Here is a 21,032-nt window from a genome sequence, read left to right on the forward strand (position 1 = left end):
TTAGAAAGAAGAACTTGGACCATAGCTCTCAAATTCTGATTCCCAGTTCCAGGTTGTAGTGTGAATTCTTTCTCCCATTCAGATCATCTGACCTGGTGACGAATGTAAGGTTGCTGCTGTTTCATACCTCAGATCTTCCTACCTCACAGTCTTTGGCTCCCATAAGGCCCAGAAGAAGCAGCAAGGGAGACATATGACAGACTTGAAGATGCTTTTATTGGGAAGATGAGGGAGTAAACCAACTCCTGACAGGCCTAGTCATAAGTGAGCCAGACTTAGGAAAGAGGTAAAATAAATAGGTAGTAATTGGGGATGATCCCAGCACAGCAAGAAAGGGTACCATTTGCCACAACATCTGGGCCTGTTAATCCTCTTTTCTGTGTGAGCTCTCCAGCTGTGTGGTTTGCTGCAAACTGAGGAGCTGGAAGAGGAATTCTCAGGGTTCTAAAATATCAAATACTCCATCTTGCATAGGAGAGACATCCTTGGTCTTGAAGTGTTTGAGCTGGTGCCTAAGGACTCATCTGAGGGAAGAAAAGAATTCAGATGAGGCTCTGCCAGGTGAGAGAGCCCCAGAGGTCCTGCCACCAATAAGCTTGGAGCCTCGAGGCATGCCTGAATGCATGAAGCCACACCCTTGGAGGACTATCTCATGCTCAGTACCTTCCACACTCAGTTCCACCCAGGGCTGGGCCTGCTGGCTTGTCTACCCAGTACTCGGACTCTCTTGCTGGGAGGACCAGGCCCTCTCAGCAGGAGCCAGGACCCCAGAGTGTCCTTACCCCCAGCATCCTTCTGACAGCCTCCAGCCGTGTCTGGACTCGTGGGGCCTCTTGTGGACACAGCATCTGTAGCTCCCCAGGTCTCATGTGAAGTAGCTGGCTCCCCATCAAGGACCCTAGGGTCTTCACTGTGCTGTGAACAAAAACAGGAGAAGCCACCAAGGGTCAGGTGGAAGGATGCCGGGCCTGAGTATTTGGGTAGAGAAGGGCTGTTTAGGATTGGAGGTTGGGGTTCCAGGATGATTTGTAGCATGGGGTATCTGAAAGTGCTGGTGTAAGCCAATTGGTTTGGCATCAGCTGATGTCAGAACATCCAGGTTTGAGGTATCTCGTAAGAAGGCATGGCTGAGCTGTCAGCTTTTTCTTCCCCCAAGTTCACTATCTTGATGCTTGCTGCCTTCACCATGGCAGGAGCACCCCACTTGACACCCTAACCTAGGTTTAGGCAAGTACCCTTCCTCTGATCTCTTTCACTCAGCAGAACCTGTATCTGAGATGCAGTTGACAAGCACAGTGGAGGCCAGTTGCAAATTTGGGTCTCTGGGTTTCCATAGTCATCATCAGAGCCCATTTTAAGGTCCCCTCTCCATGCCCTTCAGACTGGGCACTTACACAGTGGAAAAGTTTTCTGCCTGCAGCCAAGCCTTGACTTCCTCAGGCCTTGAACTGAGTCGAAGCATTGGAGCCTGGATTGGTGGGGCGGGGGGTGGAGGAATAAGGGGTCAAAGATCATGTCACAAACACACATACCTCCCAACCCTAGGTTTCTTCTCTGGGCTTCCATCGGATCACTTATAACAGCCTATGATTTTATGGTCTGATAGGAACCCTGTTTTATTACTTGCTTTGACCCAATAACAAACTTAACATGCAGTAAGAACTGATTAAGTAAAACCAGAACTAATTCTTCTGCTTGTCACTGAATCCTCCCCACCCTGACCTCCAACTCAGGACTTAAGCCTTTTGGATAGCTTAGGCCAGGTAGTGTACCCGTGTGGGTGACTGGCCCTGGCTCCCAGGGCCTCCCATCTGCAGGGGCTCCAGAATGTTGCTGGGAATGTAGCCACTCTGTCCTGCCTCATTCTTCACCAGCCACCACCGCTTGCTGTGGTCCAGAACCTGCCAACAGTCACCATCTCAATTACCCAAACCTCTGTCCAAGCAGGAGGAAAACACACAAGGGTTTTTTTTTTTTTTTTCCCTCCCAGCCCTCTCCCACTTTCCTTCTCCGTCTCCAGGCCCCCCTACCCTGGCAGCTCCATATCCAGACTGCCCTGTCCAGGCTACCTGTAGCTCCCACCAACCACCACCTCCTTTTCTAGCGTCAAGCCCAGACCTTACCTCCAGCACCTCACCCTGAACCACAGTTAGTTCCTGTGGGTTCCTTGCTTCAAACTCATACAGAACTTGCATTTTCAGGACTGATTTGACAGGTCTAGGGCTGGAGGGTGGGATGCTGGTATCCCCAGGTTGAGGGCCATTGTTGTAGGTCTCCTCCTGAGCAAAGCGTGAGGTACTCCCTAACCTAGCACTTTTGCCAAAAGAAAGAGGGAGGATGGCTGGAGATGGGCCTCAGAAATTGAGCACCTGTCCAACCACCAAGAACCCCAGATATCTCCTGGCTACATCTGGTGGTGACTTTTATGGTTCCATAGAGTTTGATAGGAGGTCTATCTTAGGTGGGGCTTGGGGTAGAGGTTTCTGAGGACAAGAGAGGTCTGAAATATCATTGATCTCTAAAGACATTTACAGCAGTGGAATTTTCTACATCTGAGCTCTGCTGTGAGCACTTTATACCTGAGCTCTGGGAAACCAGAGATGTGTATGGTTGGTATCATGAGAAGAAGGGATTGGAACCTAGGAAGGTCAAAAGCTGCTTTTGCATCCAAACTAGGGGAGGATGTGTTTGTGTATGTCCTTGTCGACTAAGAAGAGAGCTCAGAGGGTCTTTGAGATATAGAGATCCAGAGATCAAAAGGCTTAGTCCCTTCATTCCCTCCCCATGCCAATTCAGTCCCTAATAGCCTCGGGCCATACCGGAGGGCAATAGAGTCCTGATACCTTAAGGGTGCCTGTAGGGAACAAAACAGAAAGTGAGTAAGAGCAGGAAGCAACCACCATGGTGATAGGGAGTGGCTGTCAGACACGCCCCCCCCCCTTTACTCTCACAGCTTTCTCCCATCCCCTTCCTGGCCACCCTCACAGTGATGGACACAGGTCCTCACATAAACCCATACATGGCCTAGTGGTCATGTGACCATGGGGATGGTAGAAACTAGCCAGAGTCCAAGGCTTTGGATAGGACTCTGTGCTCAGCATCTCTTACCAAGGAGGAGGGCTCTGGAGGTTGCCAGCCATCATAAAATGTAGGTTGGTAATGTGGAGGCTCTTTGCCTGTCCAGTCAGCCCTGGGGGGAGAAAAAATCAGAGTCCTTGTCCACTCTGTGCAAGGCTGTGGGATGTAGAAAGGGAGGAGATGACAAGGCCTAACCTCGGGGATCTTAATGGGGGGCATAGTCCGTTGTGCACAGATGAAAGGTCTCAGAACACCCACAGAGGAGCAAATGGTTAAGGATGAGCAAACCTCACAGCGCAGGATCTGTGGACCAGCCCTACCACCACCCACGAAGTGCAGATGTATCACTCCCCTAGGGAAACAGTGGCTTTGCTGGGGCGTTCGAATTAAAGTGGTAGAAATCAGAGTGTTAGGTCCTAAAGGCCCCCTTATGGTTTCCTGCTGTGTTTTTCTAACCTGTTTTCAGTGTCCTCACAGTAGGTCTCTCTAGCTAAATAGTGTGTGGAACTCTAATTTTTAGACCATCATGGCAGGGCTGTTCTAGCTGACACCAGGATGGGGCAGTTTCTTGCCTCTTAGCCTCCCTCTTGCCCACCACACAGGGCCCATCTGTGTGCCATCTGTGGCTTCCAGGCTTGCTGTGCATGGACAACCACTACCTGGCTGCAGGGGAAATGCCCTCGACTCTTAGGGAAGTTACTCTCCCTGCCTCCTCCAGGTGAATATTTCCCCTGAACTTGGTGTACCTGTGGGTTAGTGCTCCTTTCACGCTCTACTGCACATGCTCTTTACATGTCTGGGTTGTTTTGTTTTTTCACTATATTGAACTCCTTGGGAGCTGTCGCCCCAGGACTGTGGCTGGTGCATAAGCTGCAGCTAAGAAATGTTTATTCAGTGGACCACAGAGACTATTCCCTTTTCTAATCTTCTTTGTTGGTCATTTCTTCTTGGCCTTAGAAAGATGCTCAGGTCTTCCCTTGACCCACTTACAACTCCTTGTAAGCTGTGGACCTATAACCCTCTCCTTGCAAATTTCCTGAGAATGTACCTAAATACCCTACCTACATGTTCTCACCTCGGTCCTGTCATTACTCCAGCATCAGATTTTCTGTCATTGCTTTATTGGAACCAGACTATTTAAAATCCTGATAATCTCCTGGCTGTCAAATCAATGGCCTCAGATGTTCTCCATCCTTCTGGATTACCACAGCATTCAATGACCCATAGCTTTGGGTCATTTTGTCTAAAATCAAGTCATCGAAATATAATTTGTCAGAAATTCAACTCTATTTAGAGTTTTTACATCTCTATAGTTATTCTATTTTCTGTGTTTCTGTTGCAATGATTAATTTCTGGTTATTTTAGGAAATTAGAAAACATCTAGGGGAATAACTGACTTGATATATTATTTAACAAGTGTATATCAGTTTATGAACACTGGAGTTATTTTGCATCTTTAAGGATACTTTCTAAAAAATCACATCCAGTCCAGCATGGTGGTGCACAACTGTAATCCCAATTTGGGAGGCTGAGGCAAGAGGATTGCAAGTTTGAGTCCAGCCTCAGCAACTTAGTAAGACCCTGTCTCTAAATAAAAAATAGTAAATAGGGCTGGGGATGTAGCTTTGCAGTAAATCTCCTGAGTCCAATCCCCAGTACCCCCTAAAAAAAGAAAAATCTGCTGATCCATTTTTCTAGGGTCTCAAATTCTTCTTTTTTTTAAGGATTGTATTTTATTTATTTTTTAAAATATCTTTATATTTATTTTCATTTATTTATTTTTATGTGGTGCTGAGGATCGAACCCAGGGCCTCACGTGTGAGGGGCAAGAGCTCTACCACTGAGCTACAACCCCAGCTCTCAAATTCTTGAAATAAACTTGGGCTTTGAAACACAAAATATATATTTAACATGGTTGCTCAATGTTAAAGTGGCTGAATAAAATTACTTGAGGTCTTTTGGTTTGAGTCCATTGCAGGACCTCTCTTTTATCCTTGCTGGTGCTAGATGCCAGGGCTCTCTCCCCAGACAGTGTGAACCCAGCATAGCCATGGGAATCAGCAGACTCTGAGACTAGCTCATATGATATTTTGGACAAATGAATATTGTTATGAGAATCCAAGTATCTGTTGACAAATGAATGAATAAAAAAATGTGGCATGTTCACGTAAGGGAATATTATTCAGCCACTAAAAAGAAGGAAATTCTGACCCATGCTATAATGTGGATGAACCTTGAGGACATGCTAAGTGAAATGAGCCAGTCATAAAAGAATAAATAATGTGTTCCACTTACATGAGATACTCATAATAGGAAAATGTAGAGAGACAGAATAAAATAGAGGTACCTAGAGGCTGGGGAGGTGGGGGAATACAGAATTATTGTTTTGTGGGTATAGACTTTTTGTTTAAGATGATGAAAAAGTTTTAGGAATAGATAGTGTTGCCTGTGCAACATTATTAATGTGCTTAATGCCACTGAATTATGCACATAGAGCAGTTACAATAGTAAATTTTGTTATGTGTATTCTACCACAATCAAAAACATGCATTGCATTAATTGATTCATGTCTTTAACAAACTAGATGAAAACTCCTTTGAATGGGGCTGAATTAAAAATTCTGTCTTTAGGCAAAAGGCATGCTAGGAAAACTGGCTTATTTCCCCATTGACTTCTATCTTTCTGATCCCCTCTTCTTTCTTGGTTTTTATTTTCTTTGTCCTTGTAGTTCTTTTAACTCCCTGGGATTTCTTTTTCCTTTTGCAACCTGCATTTAAGTTTCCCACTGTCCTGCCGTCTTCCCTTGTGGAAGAGAAAGTACTGTGCTTATTAAAGTGAGTTCTGGGGCTCCCACGGGTATGCTCGCCTTTCCCCGAGGCCCCCCTTGTCAGGTTCTACCACCGCCAGGCCAGACATCTCACCTGGGGCGGCTGCCCTGCCTCTGTGGACTGTTCCCCTGACACCTCAGCTCAGCCAGGGGAGCCAGTTTCCTCCCCTACCCCCCAAGGCTCTCTTCGGTTTGTCCTCCTGCCAAATGCTTATGTCAGCTTGGGATCTTGTGGCATCTCTTTCTTTCCTAACTGGGGCCCTACCAAATGGTTGCCAAGTCTTACTGATGTTACATTTGTAGCATCACTTATGACAGTAATTCTGAAATTCTGGGCTGGATTAAGATAAAGTTTTCACTTTGGCCTTGACAAAAATGAGGTTGGCATCTTTCCTTTTTGGGAAGAATTGTTGTTTTCTAAGACAATGCTTTTCCTTTCATAGTGAGTAAAGGTGATAATATATATATTTTTAATTGGTCACACTGACCTTAATAAAGAATTGGGAACTTCATGTAGAGTCCCCAAATTGTTTTGAAATATTTCTGGTTTGTGACAACATAGTGCCTGGCTACCTCTTGGGTCCTTCCCCAATACCCCTCAACCCCAATTCAGTTCAGGCCTTGTCTTCACTCACCGGCTGGTGGTCCAGGCCACACCCAACCCCTTCCAGAGGTTACTTTCAGATGGGCTCAGACAGGACTGTAGCAGGTCAATGGCTTTGGGAGTGAGGAGGGGCGAGACCACTTGAGGTGGTAGGTCAGCATCAGGGCACTGGGCCAGGATCTGGGGGAGTGATGGAAGGTGTCAGGAAGCCTAGGACAGAAAGGCCCAGATTCTCCAGCCCTGCTCAGCTGCCCATCTGCTGCAGAACTCTAGGGTCCTCATGTCTGACCCCTGCTCATAGAGTCTTCTGGGGGTGCTGGTCCCATGAGGGATGTGGTCTTGGGGTTAAGGAGGTGGGTGTGCTGGGCAGAGCAAAGGGAATCCCCATGGCCTCCCTCTACCCTCTCTCAGCCTCCTTTCCTCCCTCTGCTCCTGCTTGGCTTCAGCCTGTCCCTCTTCCACCCTGTCCTCCCACTACTCACAGAGTCCAGAGTTTTGAAGAGGATGTGCACAAACTCAGGGGCACTCGTCTCCTCCAGCCTGAGGGCCAGATTTCCCTGGGGACACAGGGCAATATCTGTCACCACACTTCATCCTGCAATATCTTCCGTTCCCCATAATTGTTTATGCCTCAGCTAAGAGCCTGGGACTCTCCAAAAGCCCCAGGAAGGGGAGCAACTGAAGAAAGGAAAAACTTAGAATGTCCAGAGACCAGTGACTGTAGGGTTGTTGGGGGAGGAAGGCTGGGGAAGTGGTGGGGAGCCACAGACCAGGAGGTTAAAGCTGTACTTGATCTTCTGGAAGCAGTCAATGTAGTGTGCCCGGGTTATTCCTGTGGGAGCAGGGACAAAGGCAGCATTCACAGATCATCTCAGGACAACTCCACTCCTCTCCCCTGGCCCTCAGCACTCACCTTCAGTCTCCTTGTTCTTTTTTTTCCTAAGTCTCCTCTTCTTCTTAAGGCTGGTCTTTGCCTGAACCTCCTTCAGTTTTTCCATGAACAGCTCAATGTCCCCTAGGACATGGTTCAGCACCTCCTGGGCCCCAAACAATCCATGACGTGAGTAGGCAGTTAGGACTGTCCTGCCCTGACCACCCTGGGGCCCTGGGCTCCTGGGTGAGGGGGAGAACAGGTGTACTCTCTTCCCCTGGGCCCGGGAAGCCTCAGCAAGCCCAAGACCATCCTCAATTACCTCATCTCTCTCTAGATCCTCTGGGGATGGAGACCGTCTTGGAGGAGGCGGAGCAAAGGCACTTGGTTCTCTGGCACTGGGGTGGCGTGACAGGGGCCTTGGGGATGGTGGGATGCCTGCGATGTAATGGGACTATGGGCCTAGAACTCCTTTGACATTCTCTTCCACCTGCCCCTGTCCGCAAAACTTACTGTGCTCTAGGGTCATCTGGTAGGGCTGCTCTGGAAGGAGCCCCCGCTCCAGAGAGGGTGCCTGCTCCAAAGGAAGTGACCTTTCCAGAGATGGTCCCCTCCATCTGTTCTGGCCTGAGTGAAGGCCTCCAAATTGAGGTCTACTGAAGACATGGTGAAGGGCACTTCTTTGACAAGGTTCTCGGGACAGAAGCCTTGCCCACACTTCTGCTGGCTATGCAGAGACTGCTTACCTTTGCTCCAGCTCCTCTTCCAGGGCCTTCTGCAGGCTGGTCCTCAGCCGTTCTGCCTGGAGGAAGCAACAGTCAGGCAAGGTGTGTGTGTGTGTGTGTGTGTGTGTGTGCACGCACACACGTGGTGGGGTGGGGATGCACACATGCACCTGCACACACAATGGTTGTGGTTTTTGAACCTCACCCCTGGCCACTCACCCCTACTTCATGGCACTGGAAGAGCAGAGTGCTAGTGCTTGGCAGACCAGACTCCTGCACAGTGATGGACAAGATGGAGTTGTAGGAGCAGGTGTTCAGTGCCACATCCATGGCCTTGATGTTGTCTAGGCGGTAAGAGTCCAGCTCCTCCTGGGCCAGGTGAAGAAGTCAACTATGAGGCCTAAGAACTAAGTATGGCTCCTAGAAACTCCTGATAGGTTTGCCCCTACCCTCTGGTGGCCTGGATCTGGGGAGTCATCTGCTCTGACTTGTGCCTCTATCCCCAACCCTTATCTCCTATCTCTTCGTAGGCCTGGGTGTCTGCTGAGTATGGGAGGTAGCTGCTGTTGGAGGCACCTAGCACTTGCTCTTTCACAGCATGGGCTAGACAGTGGGAGGGCTGACCTTGGTCTCGATGTCCAGCAGCTGGAGCCAGCCATCTCTGACCTGCAGGATCAGGTCTTGGCTCCACACTCGGCCCTGTGTGTCCATGTCCTGCAGCTTCTGCAGTGCATCCTTGGGTTCCCGGACTCTCTGTGCCCCCAGCTTACATGTCATCAGATGCTATAAAGGGAGAGGAAAGGGGCCAAACCAGGAGAAGTTTTGAAAGGGGGTGGTGGTGGGAGAGGAAGGCAGCAGAGGGGGAAGGGCAGATCCCAATAGCACCCTCTGGGGACAATGTAAACTGTGTAGAAGCAGTAGGGCTAGGGATGGGCCTCCAGGGCTGCGGCTAAGGGGCTGCATGAGGGATTTTAAGACTCCAAAGGAATGACAATTGTGGGGCGGATGTGTCCTGCTGGATGTCTGAACATATATATACTGTCTGAACTTCTGAGTGGGCTAGAGGATCCCTGGGCTCTGTCCTTGGCTTCCTTTGCTGCATTTGGGATGCCACCACTCCAGCCTGGTCTTCTCACTGATCCAGCGTTGCTGTCGCTGTGCCTTCGCTCATACTGTTCCTCATACCCAGATGCCTTTCTACCCTCTGCCAATCTAGCACCTCGTCTCTCAGGAAGAGGGTCAAGCCCACCTTTCCTGATTCTTACCCAAAGAGATCCATAGTGATCTTAGTCTCCACAAAAGTCCTTACCTGCTGCTAGCCTGATGATTGGTGGGTCGTTGCCCTTGTCTACTTCCTCCAGGAGAACCGCCCACACCACCCCCCCACTCCTCACCCTGCTTCTCCCAGCTGCGTGTTGCCTGTCCCAGTCTCCTCCCTTACCTGGTGTCTGTCTTTCCCCTTGGCTTTCCCTCTCTACCCTGGCAGCTCCCCATCCCTCCCTGGGTCCAGCTCCTCTCTCTGTTCACCCTGCCAACAGTTCAGGCAGCAGAGGGGGAAGGGCAGATCCCAATAGCACCCTCTAGGGACAATGTGAACCGTGTAGAAGCAGTAGGGCTGGGGATGGGCCTGGTGTCCCTGTCATCCTGAATATGTCTCCTCTTGCTCTTAACTCCTATGAAGCCAGTTCCCAGCCCCACCCCATAAAGAAGATGAATACTCCTGCCTCTCCCCTGCAAATGGGGCAGCCCTTTCTGCCTTGATGTTGTCTATCCCTCACCCCAGTGTGGCTCCCTGTTATCTGCATTAGATCCCTAACACATGAGACTGCTGGGGTGGGGGAGGTTTCTCCCGCACATGCTATGTCCCCCACCATGTCCTCAGCAGTGCCTGCTGGTCTGACCACACCCTTGTAGCCTGCACTTTGCTTTCACTGTGGTGCTGACAGCCCTTCCTGTAACTAGATCTTGAAGTAGCAGATACCCTCTGGGGGGTGTGCGTGGCAGAGACACCATTCCAGCAGATCAGTGGAAGGGGGTCACCCCACTCCCCAGGAGTTCAGACTCAGCTACTCCCCTCTTAGTGGCTCCTCAAATCCTAGAGGGCTGTAGACCTCATACTTTCCCTCCTCCAGTCATGCCCATTCTGAGCAAAGAGCAACTCCTTGGCAGTGGGTGTGGTTGGGGGTGCATCTGGAACAAATGGGGTTGGGCAGGGGAGGTTCTCAGTGTCTCTAGGCCTATCCCTTTCCTACTTCTTACTGTCTGGGGATCAGACCTCTATCTGAGCCTGCTCTGCCCACCTCCATTCCCCCTCCTCCCCAGAACTTAGCAGATGCTTCATTAGGCTGCAGGCTGGTTGGATCCAAGTCACAGGATTAGGCCAAATCAGGCTGTTAGCTTCCACAGCAGGAACATTTGAGGCATCTCTATTTTGGCAGGGCATTGGACACACAGAGACACTTGGCTTTAGTTGGAAACCACCTGGGGCTCTGGCGGTACTCACCTCCACCCTGTGCTGCAGGAGGGTGAGCTCTGAGGCCAGGCTCTGGGAATACTCTTTCCGGTGCACTGCAGGGTAAAAAGTCAGGGACAGGAGGTGGCAGGAGAGTGAGATGAGGCTTAGGCAATTGCAGGGTGTGAGAAGGGAAAGGTCAGAGGATAGGGGCTTCAGCAGGGCAGAGGGTTCAGAGAGAGCTTACAGTAAATGGCTCTGCTACTGGGCCGGGACATGGTGACGCTGCTGAGGCCAGCTACCTAGAACCCCAAGTGAAACAGAGACAGCCATGAGAGCTGGCAAGAGGAGTACCAGGCCCAGTGGGGACAGAGGGCTGCTACTGTCAGGGAGCAGACCAAAGCCCTGGCTCCAGGGGTCTTTCCAGAGCCATCTGCAGTCAGAGCCCTCCATCTTGGTTGGCCCTGGAGGGCCAGACTAGGAAAGGGAGAGCCTAGGTCAGGCTCCAGGCTCCCATTATTTGGATCTGGGACCAGATTCTAGACTGGGCCTGGATGTGAAAGATGCCAGATAAGTAAGCTGCACCCATTTCTGTAGGGAGGGCAGAGGGCTCAGCAGCCTTCCTTGCCAGACCAAATCTTCTCGTCCAGTCCTGTTTCAATTCTGCAGACCAGGAGGAAGCTGACATTATCCCATGAGCTGGAGACCCTCTCAACAGGAGTGTATGCACCTGTGTGTGTGCGCACCTACATGTACCTGTCTACCATGGTGTAGGACTTATCAATGATCTGCACTTCCCTGAACATCTAACCAATACTCCTATCTTTACCCTGTATTCCATACCCTCTCCTAGAGCCCCTCCCAACCTCAGCTATTTAAATCCAGCCCATGGATCACCTCCCTGGCGAATTCCTCCTTGACTACCACCCTTTCCAGATTGCCCCTGAATGCCATGTTGAGCTTTGTACATTCTTCTGTGACAACAGTGGTAGTCACAGCAGCTCCCGTAGTTAGTACCATGAGACTGCTGCCAAGCCCCTCATGGACATTCAGTCTTCACCACCATCTGCTCATGCTGACTTGGTGCCAACTGCTGCTCACTGGTCTATGGGCTTTATCCTCCATATCTCATTTAATCTTCAGAACAAACTTACTAGGTGGGTTTTGTTTTTATTCCCATTTAGTGAATGAGGATTCTGATACTGAGGCCTGAGGTCACAGTGATTATTTAACAGAGAATGAACCCAGACCTGTCTGGCTGCAGATTCTATGTTTTAATTGTTTATGTGTCCCTGTTACTGGGTGGTGAGCTGGCCCAGAGGGGGTCTAGAACATCAATCCATTGAAACAAAACCAAATTAAATGTGGTGTGTGAATGTGCAGGGTGGGGTGGGGGCTAGTCATGAGTGGGTCAAGAGTGGGTGTCATCTGAATGAGGTGTGTATGCATCATGCATAGGTGTTGGTTTTGTGGGACTCCACATCTGCGTGGTGTGCCTGGAATACCCTGGGCAAAGTATAAGAGAGCACCAACACCCATTTATTACGACTGTTATGAAAATAAAAGATGAATCAGTGATGGGAAAATGAATCGTCATTGAATAATTACGAAACTGCAGGAGGCGGCTAGGTCTCTGTTCCCTTGTTTGGGAGGACCCCTTTTCCTCTGCAAAGAAGGGGTGCTGGAAATCTTCTTCCCCTCCTCCTGCCTCTCTCAGGCTGTGACACACTTCCTGTTTCTAGACCAGAAAAGAAATGAGTGCTTCCCTACTCAGCCCCTCTCTGCTCCCCCACACCAGGATGGTCCCTGTGGGTCCCTGTGGGTGGGTGGAGGTAGGGAAACAGCTGCTCTAAAGATCCCAACCCCAGGAGAAGAGGCTCGCTTTGGCCTGCCTGGCCCCTTGTGGTGTGGGAAGCTGGGCAGTGTTGTTCTGCCATTTCTTCCCCAAATGTAGGGGCTTGGAGCAGGGAAGGGGTATCTCTATCACAGACACTGGGGGAAGCCTGCAGAGGGACTTTTGGAGCCCCTTGCTCTGCTTCTTAGCCTGCCAGTCAGCAGCTAAGTCCTACCCTCCCTGGGCCTGAACCTCCTGCCTGCATCTCCAGATAGGCTGGAGAGAAGCTCTGGCCTGGAAAAGCTCCTGAGTTTTCCCCACCTGTCCTGCCCTGCTCTGGGGCTGCACCAGGCCCTGATATTCCCTGGGGGATAGGCCCATTACCTGGGTGCCAATGCCTCTGGTGACTGATGGCCCAAGGGTCTGGCTTTTGAGCAGTTGATCTGGTGCCCAGCAGTTGGTCCTCTGCTAGCTGCTTCAAGCAGCACCCTGCTGGTGAGCAGGTGGCCCCAGGTGAGCAGTAAGTCCCGTGGTGTTGAGGCTATGGAGGCAGCCACACCTGTGCTCTTTGGACTCTGGTAGGTGGGGAAACCTCTCAGGCCACCACCCACCCAGCACTGAAGAGGACACACACCTGTGCCGACAGGTGCCTTGAGCCTGGCCAGAGACCTCTGCTTCCTAGCTTCCTCCTTGCTGTCCTCTGGCCTTAGGTGTAACCCCTTTGTCCTTCTGCCTTTTGAGTACCTTGTCTGGGGCCCAAGTCAGCATCAGGCACGGGGGCCAGGAGCAGAAGGAAAGAGGATTTTGGCCTGCAGAGTGTTCTATGATCAGGGGACAGGCCACCTGGAAGTGGGTCCCAGGCATGTGGGGAGATGTGGACTGGTGAGTATGCTGTGTCTGCACATGTGCTCCATCCATGGGCACGTGACCATGTATGGCCAGGTGGTGCCTGTGGACAGGACATGGACCTGTCAAAGAAGATAGGGACAGAGGCACTAGAACACTGTGGACATTAATGGAGGGCTGAAATTACTGTCCAGAGGGCTCACCCTGTTCTTCCTTCCTTTGGTCAGTCCACCCAGCAGGGAGCCTTCCTACTCCCACATTCTTGTTCTTGTTCTTCCATCTCTTTCCTTTTCCATCCTACCTCATGTCCCCAGACCCGGGGCAGATCTCTGGCTGGCTTTAGCAAAGACGGAAAACCGAGGTATACCCCCTGGATGTTGTTGTATTTAAAAATCTCCTTTGGCACCCAGGGCAGATGAGGATCCCCATCTTCTGGGGACTCACAGCCCAGTGAGGGAGGCTTGGCATAAACAGAAACCAAAAGAGAAGCAGGAGGGTAAGAGAGAGGAGGGGAAATGCCAGGTAGGAACTGATTTTCCTGGGACAGAGGCTTAGGGCCCTGCAGGTGTTGAATCTGTGGGACAGAGTCCTGTGGCCTCCAACTGCAGCCTGCATCCTGTCCTTGGCTTCCCTGGGATCAGCCCAGGAGATCCTGGCCTGCGCTGCCACCCCTACCCTGGCAAATAGTACCTTGGATGGCCTGGAGTCCAGGGACTGGATCCCAGTAAGAGGCCTCCCCTACCTGAACTGGTGAGGGTCACTGGGAGGGTCCTGGGGCCTGGGGTCAGGTGCCTGTTGGGCCAGCACCTCTTCATGGCTGCATGGGAACCAGCCCTCCTGATCTCCTTGGCTGTCTTATTCCCTGGGTTTTAGCCTCTTGGACTTCCTTCAGCCTCTTTCAGGACAGGGTCGTCTGTGCCTTTTTGCTTCCTCCAGTCCCAGCCCCAGTTCCAACAAGGTCACATTCCACTGTTAGCCCTGAGTTGGGTGCCCAGTCAAGACCTCATTCCTAACCAGCTCAGGCCAGGTCCCATCCTGTTGCAGGACTCTCCCATGTTGGTGTGAGCACAGCAGGGACTCTTGTGGGGGACATGGGGACAGGCTGAGATGGGACTTAATCTGTTGCAGAGTTCCACATGACATCTTTGAGCAGAGTGCTCTTTAGGGGTGCTCTGGGAGCCTGCAGGTTTCCTCAGTGAGGAACCCTTTGTGGCTAGTGTGGAGGCTGGGACTGGGGCTTCTTTGGGGACAGGTATTGTGAACCTTTGCTAGACTGAAGCCTCCCTGGGGGAAAATGTGTTAGGAAGAATGGAGAGGCCAGGCCACCCTCACCTGGGCCCAAAGACAGCCCCAGGTGCTCAAGAATTCCCAGCTGAGGCAGAATTTGGGACCCTGGTGGGAGAGAAAGAAGTAGGACCTGGGAGCATCTTCCAGAAGCTGTGAGGCTACAGTGGGGGGAACTTGTTCATTCTTTCGCTGGGGCTATTGGGAAAGCCATCCCTGGCCAGGGCACAGAGGCAAGCTGCTGCTCTGAGTGTGACAGAGGAGTCAAGGAGAGAGATAAGGTCCCTCCCTTTGGGGCTTACATTCCAGAGGCAAAAGAAACAAACACATATAAAGATAATCAGGGTCCCAGGAAGGAAATAAAGAAGGGGATGTGGATGAGAGCGGGGCGTGGGAGGTTGCTTTGATGTAAGGAGTTGGAGGAGATCCTCTGAGGAGGGAGCCTGGAGCTGGGTCAGAGGGCAGGGAAGGAGCCAGGCAAGGAGAGCAGCCAGACAAGGCCCCCCAGGAGGCCAGGGTGGCTGGGGTGGAGTGAGCGGGGAGAGGGGCCTGAGTGGTGGGCAGCGGTCAGAGCACACCGAGCCCTGCAGGCCAGGAGCCCAGCTTGCATTCTAGAGCAGTCAGAGGACACAGAGGTCTCAGGTGACGGAGCGCTGGGGCTGATCTGTTTTAGATGGTCTCTCAGGCCTTGTGGGGGTCGATGCATTATAGTGGGGTTGGGGGTGGACAAAGCAACCTAAGGAGCAGCTGCTGTGGCAGTCACAAAGGACACCCTCCTAGGCAGCAGGAGGGCAGCAAGGATGGAGACAGGCTGCCTGTAGGAAGGACAAATGTGCCATGGGTAGACGGCTGGAGGCTGGTGAGGGGGAGAGAGACTAATAGGTAAGAGGAGGGCAGAGGCAGCGAGCTCCCAGGAGAATGTGGAGGGGACAGTATTTCAAGAGGACACCTGGAACAGAGCTACCAAGAGGGCAGAACCTGTACATTTATCCATGTGGCAGTCATGGGTGGTCCAGAGAGAGTCCCCTGGGGGTATAGTAGGGGCTAGAGCGAGGAGGGGGCTGCAGGGTGGAGTGTGAGGAGGTGGGGATGGTGAGACGATGAAGGAACGCACCGTAGAGGCAAGAGGCTTGGCTAGTATGGGTGCTGTGGACGCTTGTTCCCATGTGCCTAGGGTGGGAGATATTTTGCCAGTGGAGAGGTCAATGAGAGCAGGTCTGGAGGAGTGATGGGTGAGTGTGGGTTGAGGAGCCTCTGGGAGGCCTGGGAGGAGATGGGTCCGTCTGACCCTGTCCTGGTTGGTTCCTGCTGTGCTCTCTGTGCTGCCTCCCCCACGGAGACGGAGACGCAGGAAGAAGGCTGGGGGAGGGCGACTTGAGGGCTGATGGCCAATTCTCAGGGCGGGGTGGTGTGGGAATTTTCAGGAGAGAAGGCCAGCCCTGTAATTGAGGGTAAAACTAAGGAAAACCTCTAGCTTCACTTGCTTTTAGTTTGTTTTTAAAATCACTACTTTGGCGGTTATAGAGCTGAGCAATATCTTTAGCCTTTCCCTGGCTTTGCTGTAGGTGACACCTCTGACAGAGAGGTTATGATAATGGTTGCCAAGTTACTTTTCAGGGACTTGAAGGCCACTGACACTCTATTTGGGCCTGCAGATGTCCAGCGGGTGACTTAACAGGGCATAAGCTTAGCATGACTGCCTTCATATCCCATCTGTCTCCTTGGCTGGCTTATCCTTTGGGTTAGACTGTTCCTGTTCCACTCTGTGCATAGATGTATCAGTTGTTAGGAATTGTGGGTCCAGAACTGGTAGTTCAAAGGCTGATTTTCCTGAAAATTCCCTAATCTCTCTCCTCCACCTTGAAGGCTGAAGACACCAACATAATAGTAACTAAACTATTTTTAAATATTTACAGGGGCATCATTGGTCAACAGATTACGACCACCAGGTTCACAGTGTCCCACTCCCAACCACTGGATGGGCTCTTATAAGTCTCCGAGCATCGGTTCTTTTTAACCCGACCCTCACTTCATGCCCCTTGCCAGGGGTAAAAGGAGCTTGGAACTTAGGCCTAATGGTCCCTCGGGGTGCTGGTCTCCATCTTAGTTTTGCAGGCTTATGAAGTCTTTTCCCTTGTTTCAACAACTTGTCCCTAATTCATTGGACTGCCTTTTAGCAGCTAGGAGATGGACTTGTGTTCAGTAACTGGCCTTTGGTGCTCCTGGAAGCCACTCTGTCCAGGAATGGGAGATTGGGGTCAGGACCTCAGACTCACCCTGTTTTCCTAGAGTTCCCTGGGTTCCTTAGTCTCCTAAACCCCAAAGCCAGTGCTAAGGAGTATTTCTCCTCCTTTTTTCTTTTTCTTTTTTGGTGGTACTGGAGATTGAACCCAGGGGTTGCTCTACCACTGAGCTACATCCCCAGCCCTTTTTACTTTATTTTTTTTTTTATTTTGAGGCAGGGTTTCACTAAATTGCCTAGGTTGGCCTCAAGGTTGTGATCCTCCTGCCCCAGCCTCCCAAGTTAGCGGGGGTTACAGGTGTGTTTGTGCCTGGCTCCTCCCTTTTCTAATTGCCCTGGCAGCTAGATGTCAATCTAGATTTTCCTCAGCCCCCACACTACACACGTGGTTCTGGGCTTCCTCATCCTGGGCCCATCCCGGGACTCTTACACATGCCTCCTCCTTTCTTCCCTCTGCATCTCACCCCTCATCCAGGCAGATGGTCATGGGCTTGGATTTCCCAGCTCCCTTTGCCCTGAGAGCCCTAAAGGAAAGGTTGTCAGAGACATCTGGAAAACCCTTCACTGGACCTTGACCTGTGATTCACAGCAGGCTTCTCAGGAGTGTGAGGCTGAAGAAGAACCACAGGTCAGCTGGGAAAGAGTTGCTTCAGCCTCCAGGAAGTAAATGCCCTTGATGATCTGCAGGGTGGGGCCTGGCCTGGGCCCAGCTTACGTGTGTCATGTGTTGGGTGTCAGGTGGGGGCAGGGTGGAGATGGAGAGAGCTGGTTCCATCACTATGTGCACAGTGCCCAACTGTCTAGGACCTGGTGGCCTGAGGTAGCCTGCCCCTGGTCTCTCCCTGGGTCTGGCCATGGCTGTGCCTTCACCCACACACTTCTGCTTCTACTTACACTGCGAGCCACCGCCCAAGCCCCACATAAGATGGCCATTCAAATCCATGTGGTAAAAGAATATTCAAGATGTGGTACAAAGTTAACCATGTAATGTTAAATGAAAAAGATAGGTCTTACAAATTAAGGTTCTAGTTTTGCAAAACACACACACATAAACAAATAAATAAGGAAACTGAAGTCACATAAACTGAGACATAAAAACCATCTCAGTAAAATCTGTAATAATATAAATCTAAGCAGAAAACGTTGCAATAAACATTACATAAACCTAACATAGAAAATGTTCATGATATAATATAATGTGAAAAAAGATTGTTACAAAATCGATTGGTTCAAGATGGAGGAACAGAGAAGGTCACTTTCCTGGCTGCTTCCTGGTATGAAACGAAGAAAGCAGCTTCTCAGCAAGGTGGGTGAAGAAAAAAAAAAAAGATTGTTACAAAATAGCAAAATTCAATTTTGTAAACAAAAAAACCAAAAAAAAAAAAAAAAACTATACTGAGGAAAATATAAACCATGTGAACTAAGTATTTGTTCAACACTTCTGTGACAGGCACCTATCTAAATGCTTTATAGCAAAAGCTCACAACTCTTTGAAATAGATACTGTGGTTTTCATCTCTCATTTACATATGAAGAAACTGAGGTACAAAGAGGCACAGAGAAGTTAAGTGATTTGTCCCATGTCACATAGCCAGGCAGGCATGCTATTCAGACCTAAGGAGTTGCACTTGCTGAAGAGACATTGAAAGAATTATCTCAAGATATGCTTGTGCAGGGAGGACCTTCTGTATGATTTACTTTCTTTGTGCTTTATTTTCTGACTCTTTCCCAAAGAACATGTTACTTTTGTAATGAAAGCATCTTCACTCCCACTCCATCCGTTAAATAGATAACAATTCTAAAAGTAACAAAATAAGGCAAAAATGCCCTGGGAAGGTACTCCTTCTGTAGCACCGGGACTCTGTTGTACCCAGGGGTGGTTGTTTTGAAGGGCAAGATCAGTGACCTAGGGCTAGGAAGACTGGTGAGAGACTCTAGCCCCTTTGCCATGTGGCCCTTGATGGTCCCAAGGGCTCTGTTCCTGAGGAATCTCAGGCCTCCCCACTGAAGCCACCTCCTTCTTGGGCTGGGGCCAGGCGTCAGCCTCATTGGCCTTGACAGGTGCCACCTTCCCAGAGCTTCAGGGAGGAGGGCCATGGGGGGGCGCAGTGCATGGCCAACACAGAAGAGTCTGGGAGCCTTTTCTGGCTTCTTGACCCCACACCTCCATGTGGATTCCCACCGCCACACCAAACAAGATTTTCCTCTGCAGTCTGAACTGCTGCTGGGACCCTCCTGTGTGCAGAGCAGTGATATGAATAAAATCCTGGCTTCTGACGCTCTCCTGGCTAAGTTTGCCCTGGGAGCTGTCTGCACAAAGGCACAGGTCTAGATGCCCCAGTTGCTATGGTGACGCTGGCCTGAGCAGGCTCCAGGCCAAAGTGCAGAGCTGTTATCAGTGAGGCCTTGAGTTCAGCACCTTCTCCCAGGAATTGAGACTTCCGAGCAAAACAAGATGACCTTAGTATCTCTCCTGTCCTATGTCCCTCACACTGCCTGCTTTGCTGAAACTGTCCCACAAATAACCTTTTTTTTTTTTAACAACAACAACAAAAAATTGTTCTAATTAGTTATTTTGACACATCATACATAGATGGAGTATAACTTTTCATTCTTCTGGTTTTACACCAGTTGTGTAATCATATATGCACATAGGGTAATAAGGTCCAATTCATTTCTATCCTTGTATCCCCTCCTTTCCCTTCACTCCAAAGTACTTCTATTTTTCCCTAGCCTCCTGTCCCCATTGTAAATTAGCATCCACATATCAGAGAAAACATTCAGCCTTTGGTTCTTTGGGACTGGCTTATTTCGGTTAGCATGATATTCTCCAGTTCCATCTATTTACCGACAAATGCCATAAGTTCATTTTTCTTTAAGGCTGAGTAATATTCCATTGTGTATATGTACTACAATTTCTTTATCCATTCATCTGTTGAAGGGCATCTAGGTTGGTTTAGCTATTGTGAATTGAGCTGCTATAAAAATTGATGTGGCTGCATCACTGTAGTATGCTCATTTTAAGTCCTTTGGGTATAAACTGAGGGTAGGGATAGCTAGACCAAATGGTGGTTCCATTCCATTCTGAGGAATCTCTGTGCTGCTTTCCATAGTGGTTGTACCAATTATCAGTCCTACCAGGAATGTATGAGTGTGCCTTTTCCCCCACATCCTTGCCAACATTTATTGTTGCTTGTATTCTTGATAATTGCCATTCTGACTGGAGTGAGATGGAATATCAGTATTAATTTGCACTTCTCTAATTGCTAAAGATGTTGGATATTTTTTCATATATTTGTTCATCAATTGTATTACTTCTTCTGTGAGGTGTCTGTCTAGTTACTTAGCCCATTTATTGATTGGGTAATTTGGTTTTTTTTGGTGTTAAGTTTTTTGAGTTCTTTATATATCCTGGAGATTAATGCTCTATCTGAGGTGCATGTGATAAAGATTTTCTCACATTCTGTAGGCTCTCTCTTCATGTTCTTGATTATTTCCTTTGCTGTGAAGAAGCTTTTTAGTTTGATTCCATCCTATTTATTGATTCTTGATTTTACTTCTTGTGCTTTAGGAGTCTTGCTAAGGAAGTCAGTTCCTAAGCCAACAAGGTGGAGATTTGGGCCTACTTTATATTCAATTAGGCACAAGGTATCTGTTCTAGTGCCTAAGTCCTTGATCCACTTTGACTTGATTTTTGTGCCAGGCAAGAGATAAGTGTTTAATTTCATTTTGCTACATATGGATTTCCAGTTTTCTCAGAACCAGGCTATCTTTTCTCCAACGTATGTTTTTGACACCTTTGTCTAGTATGAGATAGCTGTATTTATGTGGGTTTGTCTCTGTGTCTTCTATTCTGTACCATTGATTTATGTATCTGTTTTGATGCCAATACCATGCCGTTTTTGTTACTATGGCTCTGTAGTATAATTTAAGGTCCGGTATTGTGATGCCTCCTGCCTCACTCTTCTTGCTAAGAATTGCTTTGGCTATTCTGGGTCTTTTATTTTTCCAAATGAATTTCATGATGCCTTTTCTCTTTCTATGAAGAAAGTCTTTGCATTAAATCTTTATAAATTGCATTAAATCTTTATAAATCTTTTGTTATATGGCCATTCTGACAATGTTAATTCTGTCTATCCAAGACCATGAATTCATTTATTAGTTCTAGAAGTTTTCTGGTGGAATTTTTTGGATCTTCTAAATATAGAATCATGTCATCAGCAAATAGAGATAGTTTGAGTTCTTATTTCCCTATTCTTATCCCTTTAAT

The 21,032-nt window shown here is 49.3% G+C and overlaps 1 protein-coding gene across 1 annotated transcript; it reads right to left on the bottom strand.

Moving 5' to 3' along the window:
• Positions 1-143: 143 nt before the first annotated feature.
• On the bottom strand, positions 144-8,948 carry Eps8l3 (EPS8 like 3). The gene is made up of 16 exons (XM_048815162.1): positions 8,730-8,948; positions 8,325-8,474; positions 8,127-8,182; positions 7,894-8,036; positions 7,703-7,818; positions 7,423-7,546; positions 7,280-7,341; positions 6,992-7,066; positions 6,541-6,689; positions 3,109-3,190; positions 2,808-2,854; positions 2,124-2,313; positions 1,773-1,901; positions 1,395-1,468; positions 783-915; positions 144-524 (listed from the first exon to the last, which is right to left on the bottom strand). The coding sequence occupies exons 1-16, from the start codon at positions 8,880-8,882 to the stop codon at positions 513-515; spliced, it is 1,695 nt and encodes a 564-aa protein (XP_048671119.1). The 5' UTR covers positions 8,883-8,948; the 3' UTR covers positions 144-512.
• Positions 8,949-21,032: the final 12,084 nt, after the last annotated feature.

Source organism: Marmota marmota, unplaced genomic scaffold (assembly GCF_001458135.2).
Source record: "Marmota marmota marmota unplaced genomic scaffold, marMar, whole genome shotgun sequence".
Taxonomy (NCBI): Eukaryota; Metazoa; Chordata; class Mammalia; order Rodentia; family Sciuridae; genus Marmota; species Marmota marmota.

Excerpts from the sequence above, each read along its gene's own strand:
- Eps8l3 (XM_048815162.1), bottom strand. The coding sequence starts at position 8,882 with ATGACATGTAAGCTGGGGGCACAGAGAGTCCGGGAACCCAAGGATGCA. Across the intron at positions 7,547-7,702 it reads AGGATCTAGAGAGAGATGAG|GAGGTGCTGAACCATGTCCT; the intron begins GTAATTGAGGAT and ends TTTGGGGCCCAG. Across the intron at positions 3,191-6,540 it reads GTGGCCTGGACCACCAGCCG|GGCTGACTGGACAGGCAAAG; the intron begins GTGAGTGAAGAC and ends TTCTCCCCCCAG.